The 20,975-nt window shown below is 39.5% G+C and overlaps 1 protein-coding gene across 3 annotated transcripts in view; it reads left to right on the top strand.

Annotated features, from left to right (window-relative positions):
* The window catches only part of usp45 (ubiquitin specific peptidase 45), a 32,863-nt gene that overhangs the window by 6,819 nt on the left and 5,069 nt on the right, over positions 1 to 20,975 (top strand). For 2 of the 3 annotated variants that reach the window (XM_054782104.1, XM_054782103.1), the window contains exons 6-13: positions 8,304 to 8,449; positions 9,981 to 10,076; positions 12,015 to 12,145; positions 17,481 to 17,568; positions 19,742 to 19,823; positions 20,050 to 20,141; positions 20,583 to 20,639; positions 20,809 to 20,934. In XM_054782104.1, the coding sequence (XP_054638079.1) occupies positions 8,304 to 8,449; positions 9,981 to 10,076; positions 12,015 to 12,145; positions 17,481 to 17,568; positions 19,742 to 19,823; positions 20,050 to 20,141; positions 20,583 to 20,639; positions 20,809 to 20,934 (818 nt within the window). The remainder of the gene's footprint in view (positions 1 to 8,303; positions 8,450 to 9,980; positions 10,077 to 12,014; positions 12,146 to 17,480; positions 17,569 to 19,741; positions 19,824 to 20,049; positions 20,142 to 20,582; positions 20,640 to 20,808; positions 20,935 to 20,975) is intronic. The other variant, XM_054782105.1, reaches the window with a different exon arrangement.

Raw genomic sequence — 20,975 nt, 5'->3', positions numbered from 1 at the left:
TAGCATCACTATTGTAAAGCTGGACACACTGTGTATATGTTCAACTTCATCTTAGAAACACAACTAGTGTTGTGAAGACATGTCATAAGTATTATAATGATAAAGAGAGCAAGATTATTAAGTGACACTTTAAAAAAGTAAGTTAGCATGTATGCCATGAACATGATAGGTACGCCTGTGGGACAAAAACGAGTTGGCTAGCTGCTGCCAGAGAGGCAGTGAGAGCCAGTCAAAATGTGTAAACAAAGATGCCAGATTTAAACATGAGTGATCACACATGCTGGCATAGCATGTGACAAGCTGTCGTCAGTTGACTGCACATTTTCCGGACTTTATTTCATTCTCTCGATAATAAGCTTTGCAGTAATTTAAGCAAAGAAGCGTATATTTTTTGGCATATATTGTACTGCAGTATTAAAGTTTGTGGAGTAGTCATTCAGTGGATTTGTTCTCACCTGGGCCCATATACAGTATGTGTGGACAACTAGTGGGATTGAGCTACCTACTCTTTTGACTTTATAAATTACCAGTCACCTTTCTTGCCACACAAGTGTCCTGCACTGGTTGGGCACATGACTATAGAAATAGACAGCCATTAATGGGCAAAATAGACTATTGTTGTTGTTGAAGAGCTTGTAAAATTGCATTTTGGTGTGAAGGCCAGGTTTTTAGAGAAAGCTGCTGTTGTGCTTCCCCTATGCACCCCAATGACAAAAGAGTCCTAGCAAGGATTTTTCACAATCCACAATAATTTGGTACAACAGCCCATGGAGGACTGAAAGTCGATTAACTATGCTCTCTCACCATCAAGGTCTTTGGCTCAAGTACCAGAGTCCTGGTAAAAGGAGGATTGACCTTAGGGAGCTAGACTCTGTTTTACAATGCAGCTGGGGAGTCTTTGTGAAGCTAATTAAAAGATCCTGAATAGACATTTCTGATCAGAATCATTTAATTTGTTATTGTCTTACTGTATTAATAGTACTCAGTAATTAGTCTAATAAAACGTTGTTTTGTTATACAGTGTATCTTTCTTTTTTAACTGACAATTGTTGGTGAATTTGGTTACGCTTCTGAATCAAAACATTCTCACTCCTCAATTGGAAATGTTTCTTCTTTCCTCCACTCTTTTTTACCCATATGTTGAAATTTTATTTAATTGATGTACTGCATTAATTCATTAAGTCTACAATGTTGGCTGGTGATTTTACAAAACCTGAAGAGGTATACATCTGCACCGGAATATACAGTTCTCTTAAATTATATTATAATGCAGTGGTACCTCGGTTTCTGTTATTAATTAGTTCCATAAGTTTAGACTAAAACCGAACCATACAAAAACCGAGGCGATTTTTCCCATAGGAAGTACAGTAATGCAAATCCAGTTAATCCATTCCAGACACTTCAAACATGTTAACAAAAAATACATTTTACAGAGAAATAATTATAGTTTTACATGCAGAAAACAGTCTCAAATAATTATCAATGGAACCTAATGTGGACTTCCCGTACATCCTGGCAAGATTGAATTCAGTAGTGTTTCTTACCTTCTTTATTAAAGTGCTGGCGCTCGCATCTTTTTTTGGCCCCTTGGCGGGGTATTTAGCAGTCTCACTCAAAAAATGCACAGACAGTGAGACAGCAACGCGTAGGGTGCTATGTCGGGTACTCGATGTCGCAGAATGATACAGTCCAGAATTAGTTTGTTACATGCAATATTGTATGAAAACCGGGGCAAAATGATTTGATGAAAACTGAAAAACTGGGGCATACGAAAACCAAGGTTTTGCTGTACTACAAAACTTGTTTTTTTCATGTATGGCTATGAGCTTAATATGTTCAGCCAGTCACAAGAATTGTATTTTTACAGCCCAGTAGGCTGAATTAATTTCTAACATGTATGTTGTACAGCGGGTCTTTGGGTTTCGCCAGAAACAAGACTGCTTAACCAAGAGTCATTTAAATATCACTCTTTTAAATGATAAATTGGGTGTCTGTCTCATTTATACTTGCCTTTGGCTCAGTCTTCTTCAAACGTATACATCAGCATTAGCATTCTGACAGATAACGTTGGTCCAAAGCTCAGGCAGAAGATAAACCACAACACTAACATGTCAAGCCAAGTCAGTGGCCAGTAAAAAATACTTTAATACCATTCCCTGGTGGTGCTTTCGTGGATGTAATCAAGAGTGATTCTGCCTTAATTCTCACCACTGCACATAAAAGTAGGCCAGTGTGTGTGCTTGTGTCTTTGTTTTCGTGTATATGATTACTGTTACATCTCCAAAATGCCCATTAAAAATGAAATCTCAAATACATTCCTTGAAAATTCAAACGAAACATTTTTTCTGTAAGATTTTATTAAAATGGAGTCACATAGTATGCAATTCATTTTACCAAGGTGCCCTTAATATATTGGCATGTGTATGTATCTGTAAGTAAAATGTCATTGGGCTCGCCTGGCCTCAGATGGCAAGGAAGCAAGCTTTTTATGCCCAGCAGTCACAACAAATTAGTGAATTAATAAGAAATTTGGTGTTGCTCGTCCTTCCTCATGACTGCTTGCTCTGCATGAAGGGAGCTGACTTTGGTCTTCCACACTGTAAGCAAACATTGAAGCTAAAACCCGAGTGGCAACACAACTGTCGTATAAACAGTGTTTAAATAGGATTTTTTTATTGGCTCTTCGGTTTGATCATATATTTTCAATAATTGAGATATACAGTATATTTACAATTTACACAGTATATATATATATATATATATATATATATATATATATATATATACGCACACACACACACACACACACACACACACACACACACTCACTCATAGTTTTGCATTGCTTCACATGCTTGATTCTCATGTATGTGTCTTTCATTCCAATATAGTTTTCTGTAAACTACTACTACAGTCTTAAGTTTCTTTCTTTTCTTGTGTGAACAGAGCAGGGAGTTCAGGAGGTGTTGGTGTACATGCGTGCATGTGGATGACTCTGAACACCGTGATGCTTTTCTCCACCCTGGGGAAAGGCTCCACGCTGTTACTGCTGCCCACACTCGGTGGCTGAGCAAGAAGGGCCAGGTGGTGGTGCTTAGTGCGGCACAGTCAAGCGTGGACATGGCGCATGCTGACATTTGCCATCGTTGACTGCTGCAGGGAGAGGATAAATCTGCTTTTCCATATGTTTGTGCTCATTGCAACCCTTCCCTCCACCCACTGCCCCCCACAACTGCCCTCTACTGCCCCCCTCTCTCCAGTCTCAACCAGATGGCTCCCTGAACATTGTTTACCTTGGGTGACGGTCCCAGATGCAGTGTGTGTCCATAGGCATCCCCATTTCGCCCATTTAGTTTCTTCGCCCCTTTCCTCTTTCTTAACTAGTGCCTGTTATAACTCTATCACTGAAGTTACATCAGGTTTGTTGAGTTCTTGACTCATCATGGCCCACAACTAGAACCAGTTGACATGTTACACATCTTTACAATATCAACCCTAGTTTTGAAATGCACTTTGTTTTTATGAGCAGGATTTCCCTACCTCCGCATTGTGTGTCTTGACATATGGGAGCTCCCTTATGGCTTCATAGAGGGGCTGTAAACCCCAGATGTTGCCAGCACAGGGGGGCCAGATGTATTTAGCATCACTGAGTGGAGTGCAACAGCCTGCAATCTCAACAAGCTGAACTGCCATCAACCCAGAAGTACAGGATTGGCCTACAACGGCTCTCCTTATTTCTATCTATCTATCCATCCATCCATCCATCCATCCAAGAACAGGCAGCAGATATTACAAGTAAATTTCAGTTTCAAATGTGAATTGCCAGGCCACAATTGAAAAGCGCATCTTTTATATTTTATTGGCTGTGTAACGGCCATGGCCTTGGAACAGATTTGCTGGGTCACATCCAACAGTAGGCCTATTAACAATGTTTAATAGCTTTTTCAATAAAGCTACTAAACAGTGGTAGTGGTTCTGCGAAGTTAATATGGGTGAAGTCAAGGCTGCTTGTGGGAATTAAGCTGTGGGTTGATATGTCAATGTTATTGGGTCGACTATATTTCCTTAGCTTGGTGTATTTATAGTAGTGACCTTGTGGCCACCCTGCTCTCCTGAAGTTCTGCTCTATCCAGAATTATGTACATTGATTGCACGAGTTGATCATTTACTGCGATTGGCTGGCGACCAGTCCAGGGTGTACTCCGCCTGTCGCCTGAAGTCGGCTGGGATGGGCTCCAGCATGCCCCGCGACCCTAATGAGGAAAAGCGGCATAGAAAATGTATGGATGGAGTTGATCATTTAAATTGTTCAACAATAATAATCTCATTACTCTATTGCCTCATAAAGCAGGCAAGTGCATTTATCTATGCTTTATTCTTATTTTAGCTGCAATGTATCAGACATGTAATAGACATCAGGCCTTTTTGGCCAGGAGCCTATATTTGAATAAATGCATTTTTAAGGGCCGCATGGTGGCCTAGTGGTTACCATGTCAGCCTCACAGTCAAGAGAGCGAGGGTGGGAACATCCGTGTGCAGTTTGCATGTTCTCCCAATGCATGCGTGGGTTTTCTGCGGGTACTTTGGGTTCCTCCCACATTCCAAAAGCATGCAAGTTATGCTAATGGAAGACTCTAAATTGGCCATAGGTGTGAATGTGAGTGTGAATGATTGTTTGTCTCTATGTGCCCAGTGATTGACTGGAGTCCAGCCTCTGCTTCTCCTTCTCGCCTGAAGTCAGCTGGGATAGGCTCCAGCTGTGACCCTAATGAAGACAAGCGGTATAAAAAATGAATGAATGGATGCAATTTTATAACAGTATTATATATAATCTTTTTTCATTTCCCCACAAAATAATAATTTTAATTAAAATAATATGGATTATAAAATGTACTACAATGGATTTGATATATATTAATTCATATTGTATTGCAGCCTGGTCATTTATTTTCAGTCTAGTTTGATTATGGAAGGTGGCAGCCTAATTGGTTATTAATCAATTCTGTGCTGAGATGGGAGAAGTGTAGCATTCCAAAACACGGTATGAAGCACTTATACTATCAGTTCAGACAATTCAGACAGGCTGAACGTGCTAAATTGTGAGTAACCCTAAAAGGCATTGAGAGTTTTTGCCTCTTGAACCAAATATTGAAAACTATTCATCACGAGAGGAACCTGGTTTTAGTTATGTCTTTTGTACACACTGAAATCCATCCATTTCTATGCTGCTTATCCTCACTAGTGTTGCAGGGGTATACTGGAGCCTATCCCAGCTGACTATGGGCGAGAGGCAGGGTACACCCTGCACTGTTCGCTACCCAATCGCTGTACACACTGAAATATTTATGAAAAAAAAAAGGTTTGGAAGTGTACTGACTTGAGATACATTTCTGAAAGCTTTAGTCTGTCAGTAGATAGTAACATACTGTATATAATAGTTTTGGTATGGTATAATCTGTTTTCTGCTGTCACAATATCAGCAATACAGTACCTTCCCTATTCTGTCCCAATTTGTATACAGTCGTTCCTCGTTTGTCGCGGTTAATTGGTTCCAGACCCGGCCACGATAGGTGAATTTCTGCAAAGTAGGATTCAATATTAATAAATTGAATATGTTTGTAGTTAGAGCACAGAAAACCTGTTTATGGCCTTCTAAAAATTTTTTTTTTTTTAATTATTAGAGCCCTGTAGACATTAAATAACACCTCTATATTCACCTTTAGACTCATATTACCTAATATAGTAGACAAACAGGACAGCCAGTCTAACATTAATTTGCCATACATAGACTTACATAGGGCCCAATAAAATCTGTTTTATTTTTTTCCCAAATTCAGTTTTTTCTGTTTTAATTTTTTTTTTATTCTGTTTTTTTTTACCTTTTACACTTATTTTATCAGAAGACTGTGTGCTTTATGGGTTAGTGAATAAAATGTCCATTAATTAAATGCAGAAATCCTTACATTTATTGATGCAATACATCACTGGACAATTTTGCCCAGTAATTGATAAATGGATGGATGTTTCGAATGGGATGTCATACTCTGCACACTTTGCTACAAAATCTTCAACAACTTTAATGTCCGGTCTTGTCATTAAGGGAGATGTAGTCACCGATGTAATTCAAATCGTGTTATTAATGTAAGATATTTTTATGACACCCTTATTTTGTTTACAGCCTAAGATGAGACGTGGCAAACTGCTCTTATTTTGAAAGCCAGAAATGTGTTGTGTGTGCTGAGAATGTGTCTTGACAGTTAAGACGAGCTGGGTGAAAGAATAAACGTGCCTCTTGTCTTTTTAGCTTAGAACCTTTACGTTATTGGTGGGCATTGTAAAACGCTCGCTTAAATTAAAGCGGTAAAACAACATGGTGTAAACACTGCTCATCCAGCATGAGTCACACACACACAGCAGCACTAACATGCTCTGCTAAACTAAGCTAACCCTGCTAGCTTCCACTCACCCTCCGTAAGACAGGAGTTTCCAAGGTTTTTTGCTGCACGCTTTAGTTTAGTTCGGGAGGGTGCTGGTTGGTGTTTGTGGTGAGACTCCGCCACAGTTGAGCGGTCCACCAGGTAAATACTTCTCCGAACAAACGTTCCTTCTCACAATGCCATCATTTCATTCGCATTATGTCGCTTTGCGCGAGATTCCGCGTTGAACAGTATTTTATTGGCCAATTCAATGATTTCGTCCGCAATTCCGTTAATGCGGAAATCATTTGGCCCTACATACACTCCACCAATACTGCTAGCTTTATTTATATCCCATTGCTCAGCGCTTGTGTGCAGACTACGGGATTCCTACGCTGCTTTAACAATACTGTTGCTATCTAGTTGGCCTCCAATTTATTCCAAACTTAATAGGCTTGATGGCTGACTTAATGCAGGTAATGTCTCATCAATGTAACATTACTGACGCCTAGTAATGACCAGAATACTACATATGACTTGTCTTTCAATATTTTTTGACTAAAAATAGGCAATAGTCAAATCATGAAACAGAGATCATTTATTAATTAATCATTTTTTTTAAAAAACACAATAGAGCAAGGGAGTGATATTCTACACCGCGATGTAGGAAGGGACCACTGTAATTCACTGTTTATTTCTGGCCATCTGTGTTTGACTTTCTGTTTTAAGGGTACTTTATAATCGGTAATCAAGACTAACAGCTGTCTCTGGAGAACCATCTCTCGATACCGAAAACCCCCACCCCCCACTAACCAGCGGAAACCTCTACATCTGTCATCTGATTTCCGACATGACCCAGCTTTCCTTCCAGCTGCCATCCTTGTGCTCTGCTCCCAGCATGAGTTGTTTGCCAAGGCTCGGTCCACTTTTCATATTCTATGGATCGATAGATCCACAGTCTTTTTTTCTGTATTTCCGTTATCAGTTGAAAATGCCTACGTTGTCTTGAGCCGTATTTGAAGCCGGTTTGAAGCCAAAATATAAGATGCCATAAGATAATTAACCAACTCCATCCCAGTAATTGTGGGTAGAGTACTCACCTTTCTCTGAATCATCTTTACCTCATGAGGTGACAGTTTGCATGGAGCTTCAGAGCAAGGACAATTTATTGTCTTGCATTTCTTCCATTTTCAAATCATTGTGCCCGCAATGTTTTTTTCCTCCCACCAAGCTTCTTGCTCATAGGGCAGGACAAATTTGTGTACTTAATGGGCACATAACCAGTCAGAATTCTTGTTGGTTGGTAGCGGATCAAGTACTGACTATGTTTTATTCAATCAAATACAAAATAATTACATTAATAACCTTTATTTACTGATTTTTTGCAAATTACCACAGAAATTCTGCAGTTGAGATCAAATAATAATTTCCTGCACTGGCAAACAACTGTAAATCAAACCAGTGCGCACAGTTCTTGTTTTTAAAAATAATTGAAGACATACTGTATGTTGTATAATCATGCCACTGTTGCCACTGTTGACAATGGTAATAACAATGTTAATATGCACGTCACATTATATATAAATGGAGCGTTGTTGGCGTTTTTTAAAGTTTTTTTTCAGAAGGCTTTATAGGCGGAATAGGTGCTTCCCATTGCATTCTTAGCTCCGTCTTTTTAGCAGTTTTTATATCTTTAGAACGCACAGAAATGAGAAAGACATATGTGTTCATGTCTCACATAGGAATTGTGGATGATAGACAAAATTCCAAAAAAGTGCAGTTTTCCTTTGAAAGCTGAAAAATGCATCAACTAGTAGCAACTAATATATAACAAAGTTACCGCCAGGCAATTGAGTCATGTCTTTTTAATGTGTTCTTCTGTTCTAGGCCCAAAGATCATCAAACCGAGAGAGGAAGCCCCAAATTATAGTGACCCTCCAAGAGGAAAGAATTCCGTCATCAGCAATGCATTGGTTCCTGTTAAAGGCATCAGTAACCTTGGCAACACATGCTTCTTCAATGCAGTTATGCAGGTTTGTAGATTTCTAAATTGTTCACTTGCTTAAACAGTATTTATGAAAGAGTAAAATCCACTTGTGTAGATATATAAAATATGCACATCTACATTTTTTGATAGATTTTTGTATCATTTATATTTATTTCAGCTTGAATTTGAACGATTCCAGTTTCAATTCCAGTTCATAACGATTCTCGATCCGATGCTTTTAAAAGGCAGTTTGCATGGTTTAAATGAGGGCGCTAACCGGAGTTCTTTTTGGATGAAACGTCTGAACTTCTCCATGAATGTTGTAATGATATGAACTTTTTATCAACTTTACTATAAATCTCTTACAGGGCTATTTTCAACCAGTATATAAATATTAGGGATGCTCCAATCAGGGTTCTATGCCCCGATTCCAATCGATCATCGATGAGTGAAATCGGCTGATACCGATACAGATCACATAGAGTATATGTAAAAAAAAAAAAAAAAAAAAAAAAAAAAAATGATGATGAGCGCTATTGGCCAGGGGTGGCGTATAGTAACAACAATTCCAAGGTCCCGACTGCCACGGGGCCCAAAAAATAGGTAATTATTAAAAAAAATGAAAAGGGGCGGCCCCTACGTGATTTTTTTTTTTTATGAGGCCCAGGTTTATTCCACTGATGCCTCTTTACTGAGGGGATATTATTGTCAAATGTGTAATTTTTGCTACCCTGGCACAGACGTACCATTCGCATCATTATAGCCTTGGTGTGGATTTTTATTTTATTTTTTTAACAAGGTCATTGTTTTGTTTGTATTTGTCTACCAAGTGGTGAAAATGATGGTATTTGTTGTTGAACACTGCTGTTTTTTTTTATTTTGTGTCACAATGACCATGTTCTTCCAACTTACACTCCTCACAATGACTTTGTATGCAAACACGTCAGGTGATTTTGTAATGTGCTCAATACAGTGACAAATGTAATGCTAACATGTTTACCTGCCCACACATGAGTAGCTTTCAGTTGCAGAGCATGATCACCAGTTTAAGCATAGATCCTCCCAGTCTCTGTCTGACTGTGTCATGGTCACTGCAAACTGGCATGCCTCTTTAACAATGAACCTGTTTTTTCCACCATTTTGTTAATCACCCCTAGGACCTTCCTCGTTGATTGAAATTCGAGTGAGCGTGATTTACTTGCTATTTTCTCTCTTTCACGCTCTCTCGCTCTCTCTCTCTCTCTCTTCCGTGCTGTGTATTGTCTCCTTGAAAATTGCAATCTTTTGGGTGAAAACAGGTAATTGTTAGAGGATGAGCCGTGTGCATTCACAATGCCAGCTACATTGTGCATTTCCCATAGCAACTGTCTTCATTGCCAGGATGTGACACAACAAATCTCCTGAAAGAAAAGACAAGATACTTCTCTCTCACGATGGGACAATGAAATCTCCTCACCGACGCTTCCTGATATCTCCTCACTGACACGTCCTTCATTTAAATACAGACTTAAAACCTTTTTTCATAAAATGAACGCACCACAAGTTTAACCAATCCTACTAAAATTGGTGTCTTGCAGAATCTGTCCCAAACACACATGCTCATTGACATCATCCAGGAAGTGAAGGAGAAAGGGTACAAACTGAGGATCTGCCCCCTCGTTGACACGCATCTGGTACATCTAACTTTCTTCTTCTTGACTTCTGCATTATGTTTTTTTAATTGCAGATTTGTCAAATGTTTACTGGTCGTAAAGCAAATGTTATTTGTGATACTGATATGTAATATTTATCATGAAATATTTTTAATCATTGTACATCCTAGTAAAAGTAAAATAGAGGAATTGAAAATGCATTTAATGCATTACATTTGAGTCCCTTTCAGGTAACTTGCAGTGAATATTCTTGTTTTTCTGAAAGTGCTCATGACACCAAAACACATGTAAGTATTGTTATTTCCGCCGTGAAAAATAACATTGAAAGATGTCAGATGTGTGTTCAGATGTTTAAATATTTGGCTCGTCTTTGTAGCCTATCTTGCAGTCGATCTGTCACTTTCAGTGAGTAAATCCGTATTTTTGACTAGATATGGGCTCAATAAGCAGCAATCGCTGCTCACTGGTCTTCTGTTTTGCAGTGTGCATAGAGCTGTCAGTGCCACTTACTGGTAGTCAAAACTAATAACTAATAATTGTGGTCCTTTTTTTTTTCATTTCACTCTTATTTCATAGTTGTTCATTTATCTACATATGACCGCAGTATGACAAAAATGTTTTATTACGTACTTCGATTGTGTTGTCTTTTTTTTTTTTTTGGTGTCATGAGCACTTCAAGTGTCCTTGAAGGTCTTTCTTGGGATAGGTGTCCCCTTTGCCCTCAAAAACACAAATGCATTAAGGTGGTCTGTCTTTTGGAACAACTTTGGTCAAGCCTTCAGTCAAATTCTGAATTATATGACCACATCGCACTGCATTTAAATTAGACTAAACTCAATTAGCAAACTTCCAGATGAAAATGTGAAATTACCATCATTTCCGGTGTATAAGACGCACCAATGTTTAAGCTGCAACCAATTTAGAGCGAAAAACATATTTGTACATATACAAGCCGCACCGGACTGTAAGCCGCACATGTCCACGTCATAAAATGGCATATTGTGGCGGGCACAAGTCTGTGAAGACCAGGTAGATCTTTATTTGAAAGGAGACAATCATGAGCTATGAGAAAAGTCACAACGAGCTTGTCAAGCCAGAGGGAGAATCCCTCTCGTGGATACAGGCAGCTGAATGAATCATTGCAGCGCCCTGGCAGCCATGGCCAATGAAATGCTTTGCTGGGCAGGAATGCATGATGGGAAACAGTTCGAAGAGTTGTTTTTTTATTCTAAACTTGTATTGGGACTTGTATATTTCTTACCTACCTTTTGAGAGTTGTTGTGTGATGATTTTAGCATTTTTCTAAGATGACACCGTGAGTCGGACTGTTATATTGAGTAATGATATCCTGCGATCTCCAGTGGGTTGACAAGCTCGTCGTGATTGGCTCCTGCCAAAGAAAGAGCTACTGTTTCCTCACTGACTCTTGAGCGGAACAGTATTTAAACGATTAGTAGTAGTTTTGAAGTAAAGGAGATTTCATAATATTTGAACATGGCCATAAATTAGCCGCACTGCTGTATAAGCTGCAGGGTTCAAAGTTTAAGAAAAAATAGCGGCTTATGCACCCGAAATTATGGTAATAGTTATTGCTCAGACAGAGAGTAATGACCACGGAGTAGCAAGTGGTAAATCACAGAAAATAAACCCAACAATTTGTCCATTTTCTATGCCGCTTGTCCTCACTAGGGTCGCAGATAGGCTGGAGCCTATCCCACCTGTCTTTTGGACGAGACAAGGGGTACACCCCCTAAAATGATTTGTAATGAACTTTTGTTTTTTGTATATTTCAAACTATTTTCACTGCATGTTATACTAATGTATTCCTGTAAAGTCAATAATAAGATAAATGTAAATTTCTGAAATGGTTAAAAAAAAAAAAGTCTACCCATTTGATACTGTCTTTGTACTACAAAATGCCTGCCAAACTTTATGTTATGCTGTCTTTATGAATTGCAGGGTCCGTTATTAGTAACGCTGCCCAGTCCAGAGCCCCTGACTGCAGCCATGTTTCTCTTCCTCCAATCCATGAAAGATCCAGGAAAAGGTCCAGTCAGTCCCAAGATCCTCTTTAATCAGCTCTGCCAGAAGTAAGACACTAATATTATATATGATAATTGCCGACTAAGCCAGTTGTAACTGCAAGTCATTGTCAGATTATAATTCTTCGTATGTCGACCATGTTAATACATTACAGTAGGATTTGATTGTATGTGGGAGCCAATGGTAGCCAACCCCCAATTAAGAGTGCCTGGGCTCTCTTAAAGACTGTACCACTCCACCCCACTACACACACAAAGCACTGAAGGACCTGCTGAAAGTCCCCCATTTTCTCATGCAGTTTATAACCTTCTCAACTCACGTACCTTAACAGTCGTATTTAGGGGACAACCCAATGGTGAAGTACCCTTTTTGAAAAAACTTCCTCTGAGCCTTCACATCCCCAACAAAGCACTGCATTGAAATAGATTCAGATAAAAGAACATACTCTTACGCCAGGAGTCTCAAACTCAATTTACCTGGGGGCCGCTGGAGGTAGGGTCTAGATGAAGGTGGGCCGCATCAAGTATGGGGAGTAGGGCTGGAAATGTCATAGTACCTCACGATACGATGCGATACGATACACGGTGTGGGTCACGATAACAATAATATCTTGATATCGTGACAGGATGAACCAATAAAATAATTTTACAGTTTGTATTGTGCTGCATTCAACTGGGATAGGCTCCAGTTTAGCCATGACCCTAATGAGGACAAGCAATATTTTCAATAGAAAAATGAACATTTCTCTTACTAGACACAGTAAGAGCGTGGTGACGAACGAGGTAGATGTGCATGTCTTTCGTGGCGCCGGTGTGTCATATTTTCGTCAGACACTTCTTCTACACTGCAAAGTCCTTATCCAGCATTGTCTTGTCCATGCTATAAAAGCCAAAGTGAGTTCACACTTTTAACTATGCTGGCATATTTTACTGTTCTTCAGTGGTGTATTATGTGCCTTCTGTTTATTTTTGCTTCTGCTTTCATTTGTTCTTTTTCTGTGGTTTCCGTCCAATTTTCCGCTGCTGTCGCAAAGAGCTATTCTTCTGGTTTAATGGTGGGTTGCAACCACGACGCAAAGAGCTCCTCCTAGGTGGCATGTAAAATGCTCACTCAACTCACTGAGAAGGAACAGTGATAGAAGTTTATAGCGGCTGTGTTTAAGAATAATGATTAAAAAAAACTATACATAGCGAAAGGTATCAATAGTCCATAGTAGGGTTTAATTTTGTGATAGTTTGATATACTGTATAGGTATTTTGTCACAACCATAATCTGGAGTGATGCCATCTCTCAGCATGCACTGTAGTGCTTTGTTTGTAAAACGTTGCTGAAGTTATGTGTTTAGAGTTGTTAATTATTCCCTGTACAGTAGTAGTAGTTGCCCTATGTGTGTTTACCTGTTACATGTTGTGCTGTCATTTATGAATACAATTTTTTTTGCAACAGCGCCATTGTAGGTAGTGTTCTGTCTAGTGACCCCCATGTTCATTTCTCTGTGTGACAAGCTTACTGTTAGTTCAGTGGAGGCTTATACTTGCTTTTAATGAGTAACATTCCCTCAGCTCAGACCTTGCGGGCTGCATTTACACTACTCTCTCATGTCAAGTCAAGGGCTGCAAAATATTATCCGCCGGGCCACAAGTTTGAGACCCCTGCCCTACACACTACCAGCAACTGTTGTAATACATAGATTACAATACATTAAACGCAAAGAGTAGCTGGCCAATGCAAGGTCCAACAAACTTTGTGACAGAAACACGTTTATGTTATAGTGGGTATGTTGTCTGGGCTGTGTTCTTGTTTGAGCATGGGAGAGTGCAGGTCGGATACACCTTTTGTGCATACACCCAGTTTAAGGTTGGTCTTGCATTGTTGTGCAGGTGGGTGACCAGGACATTTGGCATTGGATGACTAGATACGTCTCTGGTGTGGCTTTGACATTTATTCTGGTACCTTGCTTTTGAACAGGAGAGTGTGTGCATGCGTGTGTGCTTGCTTCAACCTCACCTGGTACCGTTTCAGCCAGCAGCACTCGTGCAGTCAATGTGCATTCAGACATTAAGCACTGCAACCACCTGTATGCAATCAGATGGAACTAATATTATGTTGAGCTGATCTACTCCACTCGCATGCATTTGAAATTAGATATATTATGTTAAGCCTTCGTGCCCATTACTCTTATGCCCAAAGTGCAATTTTATTCCAACCTGTAGTGTAGTATAGGTAGATTTCTGGTTTCTATTCAGACCAGTGTGTGTTTATTTTCCACTTGTGCCCTATAAACCCAGTGTGTACGTACAGTATGTGTGCTTCAGCCAGCTGACGACCCCACTACCTGTATATGTCTGTGATCAGATCAATGCTAAGGTATCCATCCATCCATTTTCTATGCCGCTTGTCCTTACCAGGATCGCGGGGTTGTCCTGGAGCTTAACGCTAAGGTATAGTTTTACAAAATAGTAAGTAAAGTACACTCTTTAAACAATCAAACATTGAATTCTTTAACTGCTTATCATGTATTCTACACTGCTCTGCTTGCCATTGACACTTTTCGTTTTTTCCCCAATAGTCACTCATTGGGCAACCACCTAGTCATTGTAACTTGTGATGATACATTAAGAAATGACAAAAGTAAGACACGCGACCCCTTGGCCGATTCACAGTTCTTTGTGCTGTTTAGATTTTGATATAACGTCACACTCTTACAACAGTGAAACGATTACCATATCGCCAATTTAATGGACATAAATGTTGGATACATTTTTCTTACTGAATAAGAGATCAAAAGAACAAATGTCCCTCTTTACTGTTGAGATTTGCCACCTTTATCAATCTTCTTTTATAAGCCATTATGAGGAAAATATCAACATTTATCCAAACCTTCAAATTGTTTTCTTCAGCCAGTGCACCTGTGAAAAATAGTTTTATTCTTTTGATTTCATCATACTGAATTATTGTTGAAATTGTTATATACTTACTGTAGAAGTGCCACTGTACTTATCTGCTTATCTGCCTTATCTGCAATCTTGACAGAAAGGTCACTAAGAGACATTCATCTTCACCTAATTGCAATTGGAAAAAAGTAGCAAGATGGTTTCTTCTCTATTTGTGTACTTCACGTATATGTCAACATACCCACATGTTTCAAATATTGTTCAGAATCCTTCATGAGAAGTCTTGCATCTTAGATGGAAACAACCAAGAACAACAATGAATTCCATTTCCTGCTGACACACTTGCGCGCGCGCACACACACACACACACACACACATACAGTACAAATACAATGAAGTGGGGTTGACATGTTTGTCTGCACAAGAGAAAGACATTGTACAAAAGTACAAATATTGTGCTTGTGTGCTTTGCTGAGGCATGGTCAGAGGCAATAACATTGTAGCCTCGATTCGATGTGGACTGTTATAGAAAATACACAAGTGTTTGTAGGTTTAAAACAGGAAAACCTGCAAATACACAAGTGGATTGCAATGTAATTGAATCAAGCTGTTTGAAATGTTTGTAAACTTTACTTTTGCCTCGCAAACACTTTGCAACACCTAAACCCAGATCCTAACCATCCACCCACACCCTTTTGAAAAACAGCTCCTTCCCAGCAATCAAACTCAGAACTCCCGCTGACAACCTAATTACTCCGAGATCTGTTCAAATATTTAATATTCAAAAATGTATCTTTCTATCAGTCTTTCACAATATAGATTGTGATGATGCAAGTGCAGTAGTCCTCTTTATGTTTTTTACTCAGTATAGTCAATTGAGCAGTCTTATACATATACATATTTATTTAAACATCAGACTTTTCACAATCATTATTAACAAATGAAAATAAGGTCAGCTTGATTGTTGAATAATTCTGGACACCACAAACTTACAATCTGTTGTTTGTAACCCAAGTTATGTTTGGTGATGAGAAATACTGCTAACATAAAAATCAACATGCAAATGAACAGCAACAAAAAAAAGCTGCATGGGCACGACAAAAGCATCTAAAATATGTATATCATCTATGTTTTATACTGTTCTCTTCATTTCTTTTTTGCACAGTTGGGTGATCATTCTATAAAATATTGTTTTCAGTGTTTGTCTTCATTTAAGTGCAAGAATAATTTATTTGATTTCTTTTCGGGTGCATTGTGCTACTCATGTGTGTGTTTGGGGGATGAGCTTGTGTGGCCTTGTGTCTGGTACTAACTCATCCGGCTATTAATTGTGTTAGCACCGCAGCTGTTTGCATTGGCCAGATTGAGAGCAACGCTACAGGGCCCTTCTGCTTCCCTCCACTGGGATGAGCTTACAGACCTCTTCTTTCCCATTAACTCTAACCGAGCTTTTAATTTTTTACATTTTCTCTGTACTTTTTTTCTCATGCTACCTCTCTATGACTTATCTTCATCTTCTGTGGTCTCTTTGGGGAGGTTGACAGACTTATTAATGAAAGAAAAGGTGGACATTCCATTGCATGCTGTTAATTTTTGGGTCTTTGACATAAATGACATATGTGCCCTTCACCATTCTTACCCCTCCACCCACCCACATTTCCCTTTTGAATGCACGCATATGCGTGTCAGTATTTAAGGATGGGGGACGGTTCACTTACGGCAGCACTGGCCCCCCCCCTGTCTGTGACCTGCACTAAGGACAGGTGCTGGCCATCTCACCTCCGGGCATGGACATATATTTTTCTCACCAACTAACTGTATGGATGTCCAAAAAAGTATTTACAAAAAACGTTTCTTTGTCTTAAGCCATTCCCCAACTCCTTGCCCGATGGCACTTATCCGTTTTGTTGGTCTCCTCAATAAGACTTGTCTTGCTTCTTAATTTGTGTAGTGCTATCAGACCAACCTGTCCTGTGGTTATGTGGCTATCTCGGCCCAACAGGTCGAAGTGGCTCTATCTTTTGCTGCCCATCTGCCCCTGACATCTGTCCACACATCTGTTCATTGTTGACAGCCAGGGGACGGTACCAAGGAGAGCCTCTCCTCTCAACGCACTACTGTTGATGCTTAGGTTGGAAAGTTGTCTAACTAGTTGAAAGATTTGAGAATCTTTTAGTCGGCTTTAAATTGTATTGACCAGCCTGTTGAATAATGTCTCTTGATATGTTATTTGATTGACTGACACATATCCAAATGGATACAAGCAGAACCAATGATGAGAACATATTTAGTATTTTATTCAGAGACGTCTCCTTACAGCCATGGGACGAAGATACATAGATTCTCTATAGAAGCACCAGACTGTTTTTAACATGTTAGAATTTGACTGTTTTGTCTGTTGCAAAACATTACCACTTTTGTTTTATGTGCTTGGTTGTCCTGCACAAATGTTTTCCTTTCAATTAAACATTTTTTTTCTCCCCCCAAGGGCCCCACGCTTTAAGGGCTATCAACAACAGGACAGCCAGGAGCTTCTTCACTCTTTACTGGACTCCATACGAGTAGAGGAAACTAGAGTAAGGGATCTGTATGCTTTCATTTCTTTCATCCATAACAACCTCATATATTCAATGATTTTTTTTTTGCACATTATATATGTTTCATGGACAAAACACTCTTGTTCGATATTGTTTTGAATTAACTGATGTCTTGGCATTAACGCTTTTATTAATGCTACATTGTCAGTTGTTTTTTTTTTACACTGACATATACATTGGAAAACAAATTTCTATGTTTGGCAGGCTGTTTTTTTGTGCGTGGACTGGCAATTTATGGTGCCATGCATTTGGCATTCTCTAAAAACGCTGCCCCCCCAAACCAAATTATGCAATTAGCAGACCCACAGCCAGCTTTTTGAAGGCTGACATGTTCCCAGTTGCCCCACCAGTGGCTACGTAAACCTAGCAAGAGAAGTTAGCGGGTGTGTTTAGTGGTCACCCTCGGGCTTCACAGTCTAGGCTCCCCATCTCCCATTCAAACTTGTGAACACTGACAGTTGTGCCACTTAGTGGACTTGCAAGTGGCATAGTCAGCGTCATTGTGTGATCTTGGGAAACCCACAGCTGCTGAATGAACTATGCGGCTGCCCCATTGTGCTTGAGGGTCACCCATCACCCCCTCCTAACACGCACACACTGCCATTTTCCAATGTAATAAAGGAGGCATATAAGATGAGCTACAGCCTCCATTATTCATTTAATCAAACAAATTTAATCAACCGGGCGTGTTCACAAATACATAGCCGTATTAGCTTCTTTCTGAAATTATAGAAGAAAACCTAGAATTTTAACATCTGAGTAAAATGTTTCGCTCAACAGATCAGATGCCAAACAGCAATAAATTAATTTATGTGGAGTTTTAGTCTGCGCATACAGCATTTGCAATATTTTACTCATTCACATGCTTGTGTGGAGCTGAGCATGAGAGGAAGATGGGTGTAACCATCCTTTTAGAGGCTAAGTGTTTGTGTTCATTGGCCATTAGTATCAGAGGTCTAAATATGCTAATTTGGCCCCAGTCAATTATCAGCAATTAACTGAGATGGTCGGTACCACTCTCTCAGGGCATGGACTGTCCTTCTTCACCCCATCTTCGTTTTTGTTTCCACCCCTGCACCCTTGCACCAGCTACCCTTCCCATCCCCTTACAACCCCCACCTCTCCCTACCCATCCAGTGTGAGACTGTGCATGCTGTTACACTGGAGAGGATGGGTGGGGGTTACCGGTAATTAATTAGGAGAGCTTCAGCCTGGTCTCAGTGTGCTCACTGATGTGACCGTGGCTACTGTGAGTGGGGTGAAACTGGCTGGACTGGGATTAACAAGGCTTTTTGACCTAAATAGCCAGTCCAGTGCGTGGGTCCTGGGACAATGGGGGGGCGACTGGTCTCAAAGACCATGCTCTCGCAGACCATGGCCAATTATGTATTGATTGGTGCTTTAATGTGGCTGTGCCTCTTCACAGCTCTCTCACCAACAACTCACTGACCATGTCACCTTTAATCAGAGAGCCCTCTAAAAAAAATGTCACAGAGACACATACACACAGACACACACTCTCGCTGTATTTCTTGCACACATGCACACACACAAAAACATGCCCGCTTAGTGCTGAGAGCCCCGTGTTAACGGCTTCAGACAAGGACAATAATTATTTTACACTAATGATGCTTACAATAAATTTAACTGTCAAAGTGAACTATTGCGAGGATGCTGATATTTTCCTAATGGATGTAATTAAGAGAATCTAAGGGGGGGTGTCCAAAGTTTGGCCCAGAGGCAATTTATGGCCCACGGCTCAGTTTTTATTGGCCTGTGGCAAAGAAAAAAACAAAGGTGAGAGAAAAAAGGCATGATGTTTTGAGAAAAAGTTTCAATATTTGCTTTGTTACCAACACCACAAATCTGAGATGTGCGCTGTTTATTTTTCAAGCATATTTAACGCTTAACATATTATCTAGAAGTACATGTGCTTTTGGTGTGTTTTAAATAAAAAAAAAATAAAAACATAAAATGTAAATCAAAGTGAGCGCACCATCCTGTTATTGTGGGAAAAGCTTGGACACTCTTGATGTAAAAATAATAATAAATAAATAAATAAATCCTGGTCATTATACTATAATTTATTTATTTATTTTAAAGTCTCCCAGGAAACCTTTTTGAAGTCAAAATTGTTGTACTACTCTTTCAGAGAGTGAAGACTGGAATTCTCAGAGCTTTCAACAATCCCACAGAGAAGACCGCAGATGAGGAAACCAGGCGTCAAGTCAAAGGTTTGCTCTGCCGCTAAATGGGATGGCTTAGGGCCACAGCTCCATCTTGTGGCAGTTAAAGGAAATACAATACGAGATTGATAAGAAAAACATCACAGCAGTAGCAGATCATGCTGCGTTTTTAAATGGGACTACCATGAGATCAAATCACAAATACACCATATATGTAATTACAATTGATGTAAAATAATGCTTGTAATTGATTGAATGCGTTCTTCCCCCACAGCGTATGGGAAGGAAGGTGTCAAGATGAACTTTGTTGATCGCATCTTTGTTGGAGAGCTCACCAACACAATTATGTGTGAAGAGTGTGAACATGTAAGTGTGGTTGGATGCACAATAGAATGATGATCCAGGGTTTATACATGCAGTCAGAGTTGTTACATTACAGCCTACATGCATACAATGTGCACAGTGTATAGGAAGCGTGGATGTGTATATGTATATGTTGCTGACATACCAGGTTTTACCGATGGGTGTATTACCCATGTATTTGTGTAATTAAAATAAAGCACCTTTTTCTTTTCAATGCGAAGGAGTCACCCCAAAGATTTTCAGTTGGATTTTGGAAAAGAAATAAACACCAAGTCATTCAAAAGTGTTAAGCATTTGGGAAAGTCTGTTTTAATCCGAGTTAAATATGTTTTAAAGCCACCATTTAGTCATGGTAGAGTGATATATGACTAATACCTCAAATTGTAATAACATGATCTTTGCATCGTACCGCAGCCCTGATTTATATGCTGATTTATCTTTCAGATCTCAACTGTGAAGGAAGCATTCATAGACATTTCTTTACCTATAATAGAGGAACGGGTAAGATGCTGAATAACTTCTTGGAATATCAGTCGTAAATAATAAAGCGGACAAATTAGATCTGAGGCAATGATTGAGTTGAGACAAGTTGATGCCGATTGAGTTAAGACGTGTGTTTGCGCATATAAGAATAAACAATATTGCATCTTTGTGCAACTGTTGTCCTCAGATATCAAAGCCATCCAACAGTGGAAGGCCAGGGAAAGGAAGCCGGGAACACGAATCCAACGCGACACATAATGACCAGGGTCTTTCCACCGCAGCCAACAGAAACATAAGGCATCTAAGTAGACAGGTTGGTCATCGGCACTCATTGCCATGCATAATGCATTTATA

This window comes from Dunckerocampus dactyliophorus, chromosome 7 (assembly GCF_027744805.1).
Source record: "Dunckerocampus dactyliophorus isolate RoL2022-P2 chromosome 7, RoL_Ddac_1.1, whole genome shotgun sequence".
NCBI classification, from domain to species: Eukaryota; Metazoa; Chordata; class Actinopteri; order Syngnathiformes; family Syngnathidae; genus Dunckerocampus; species Dunckerocampus dactyliophorus.
This window is presented reverse-complemented; position numbering and strand designations above follow the sequence as displayed.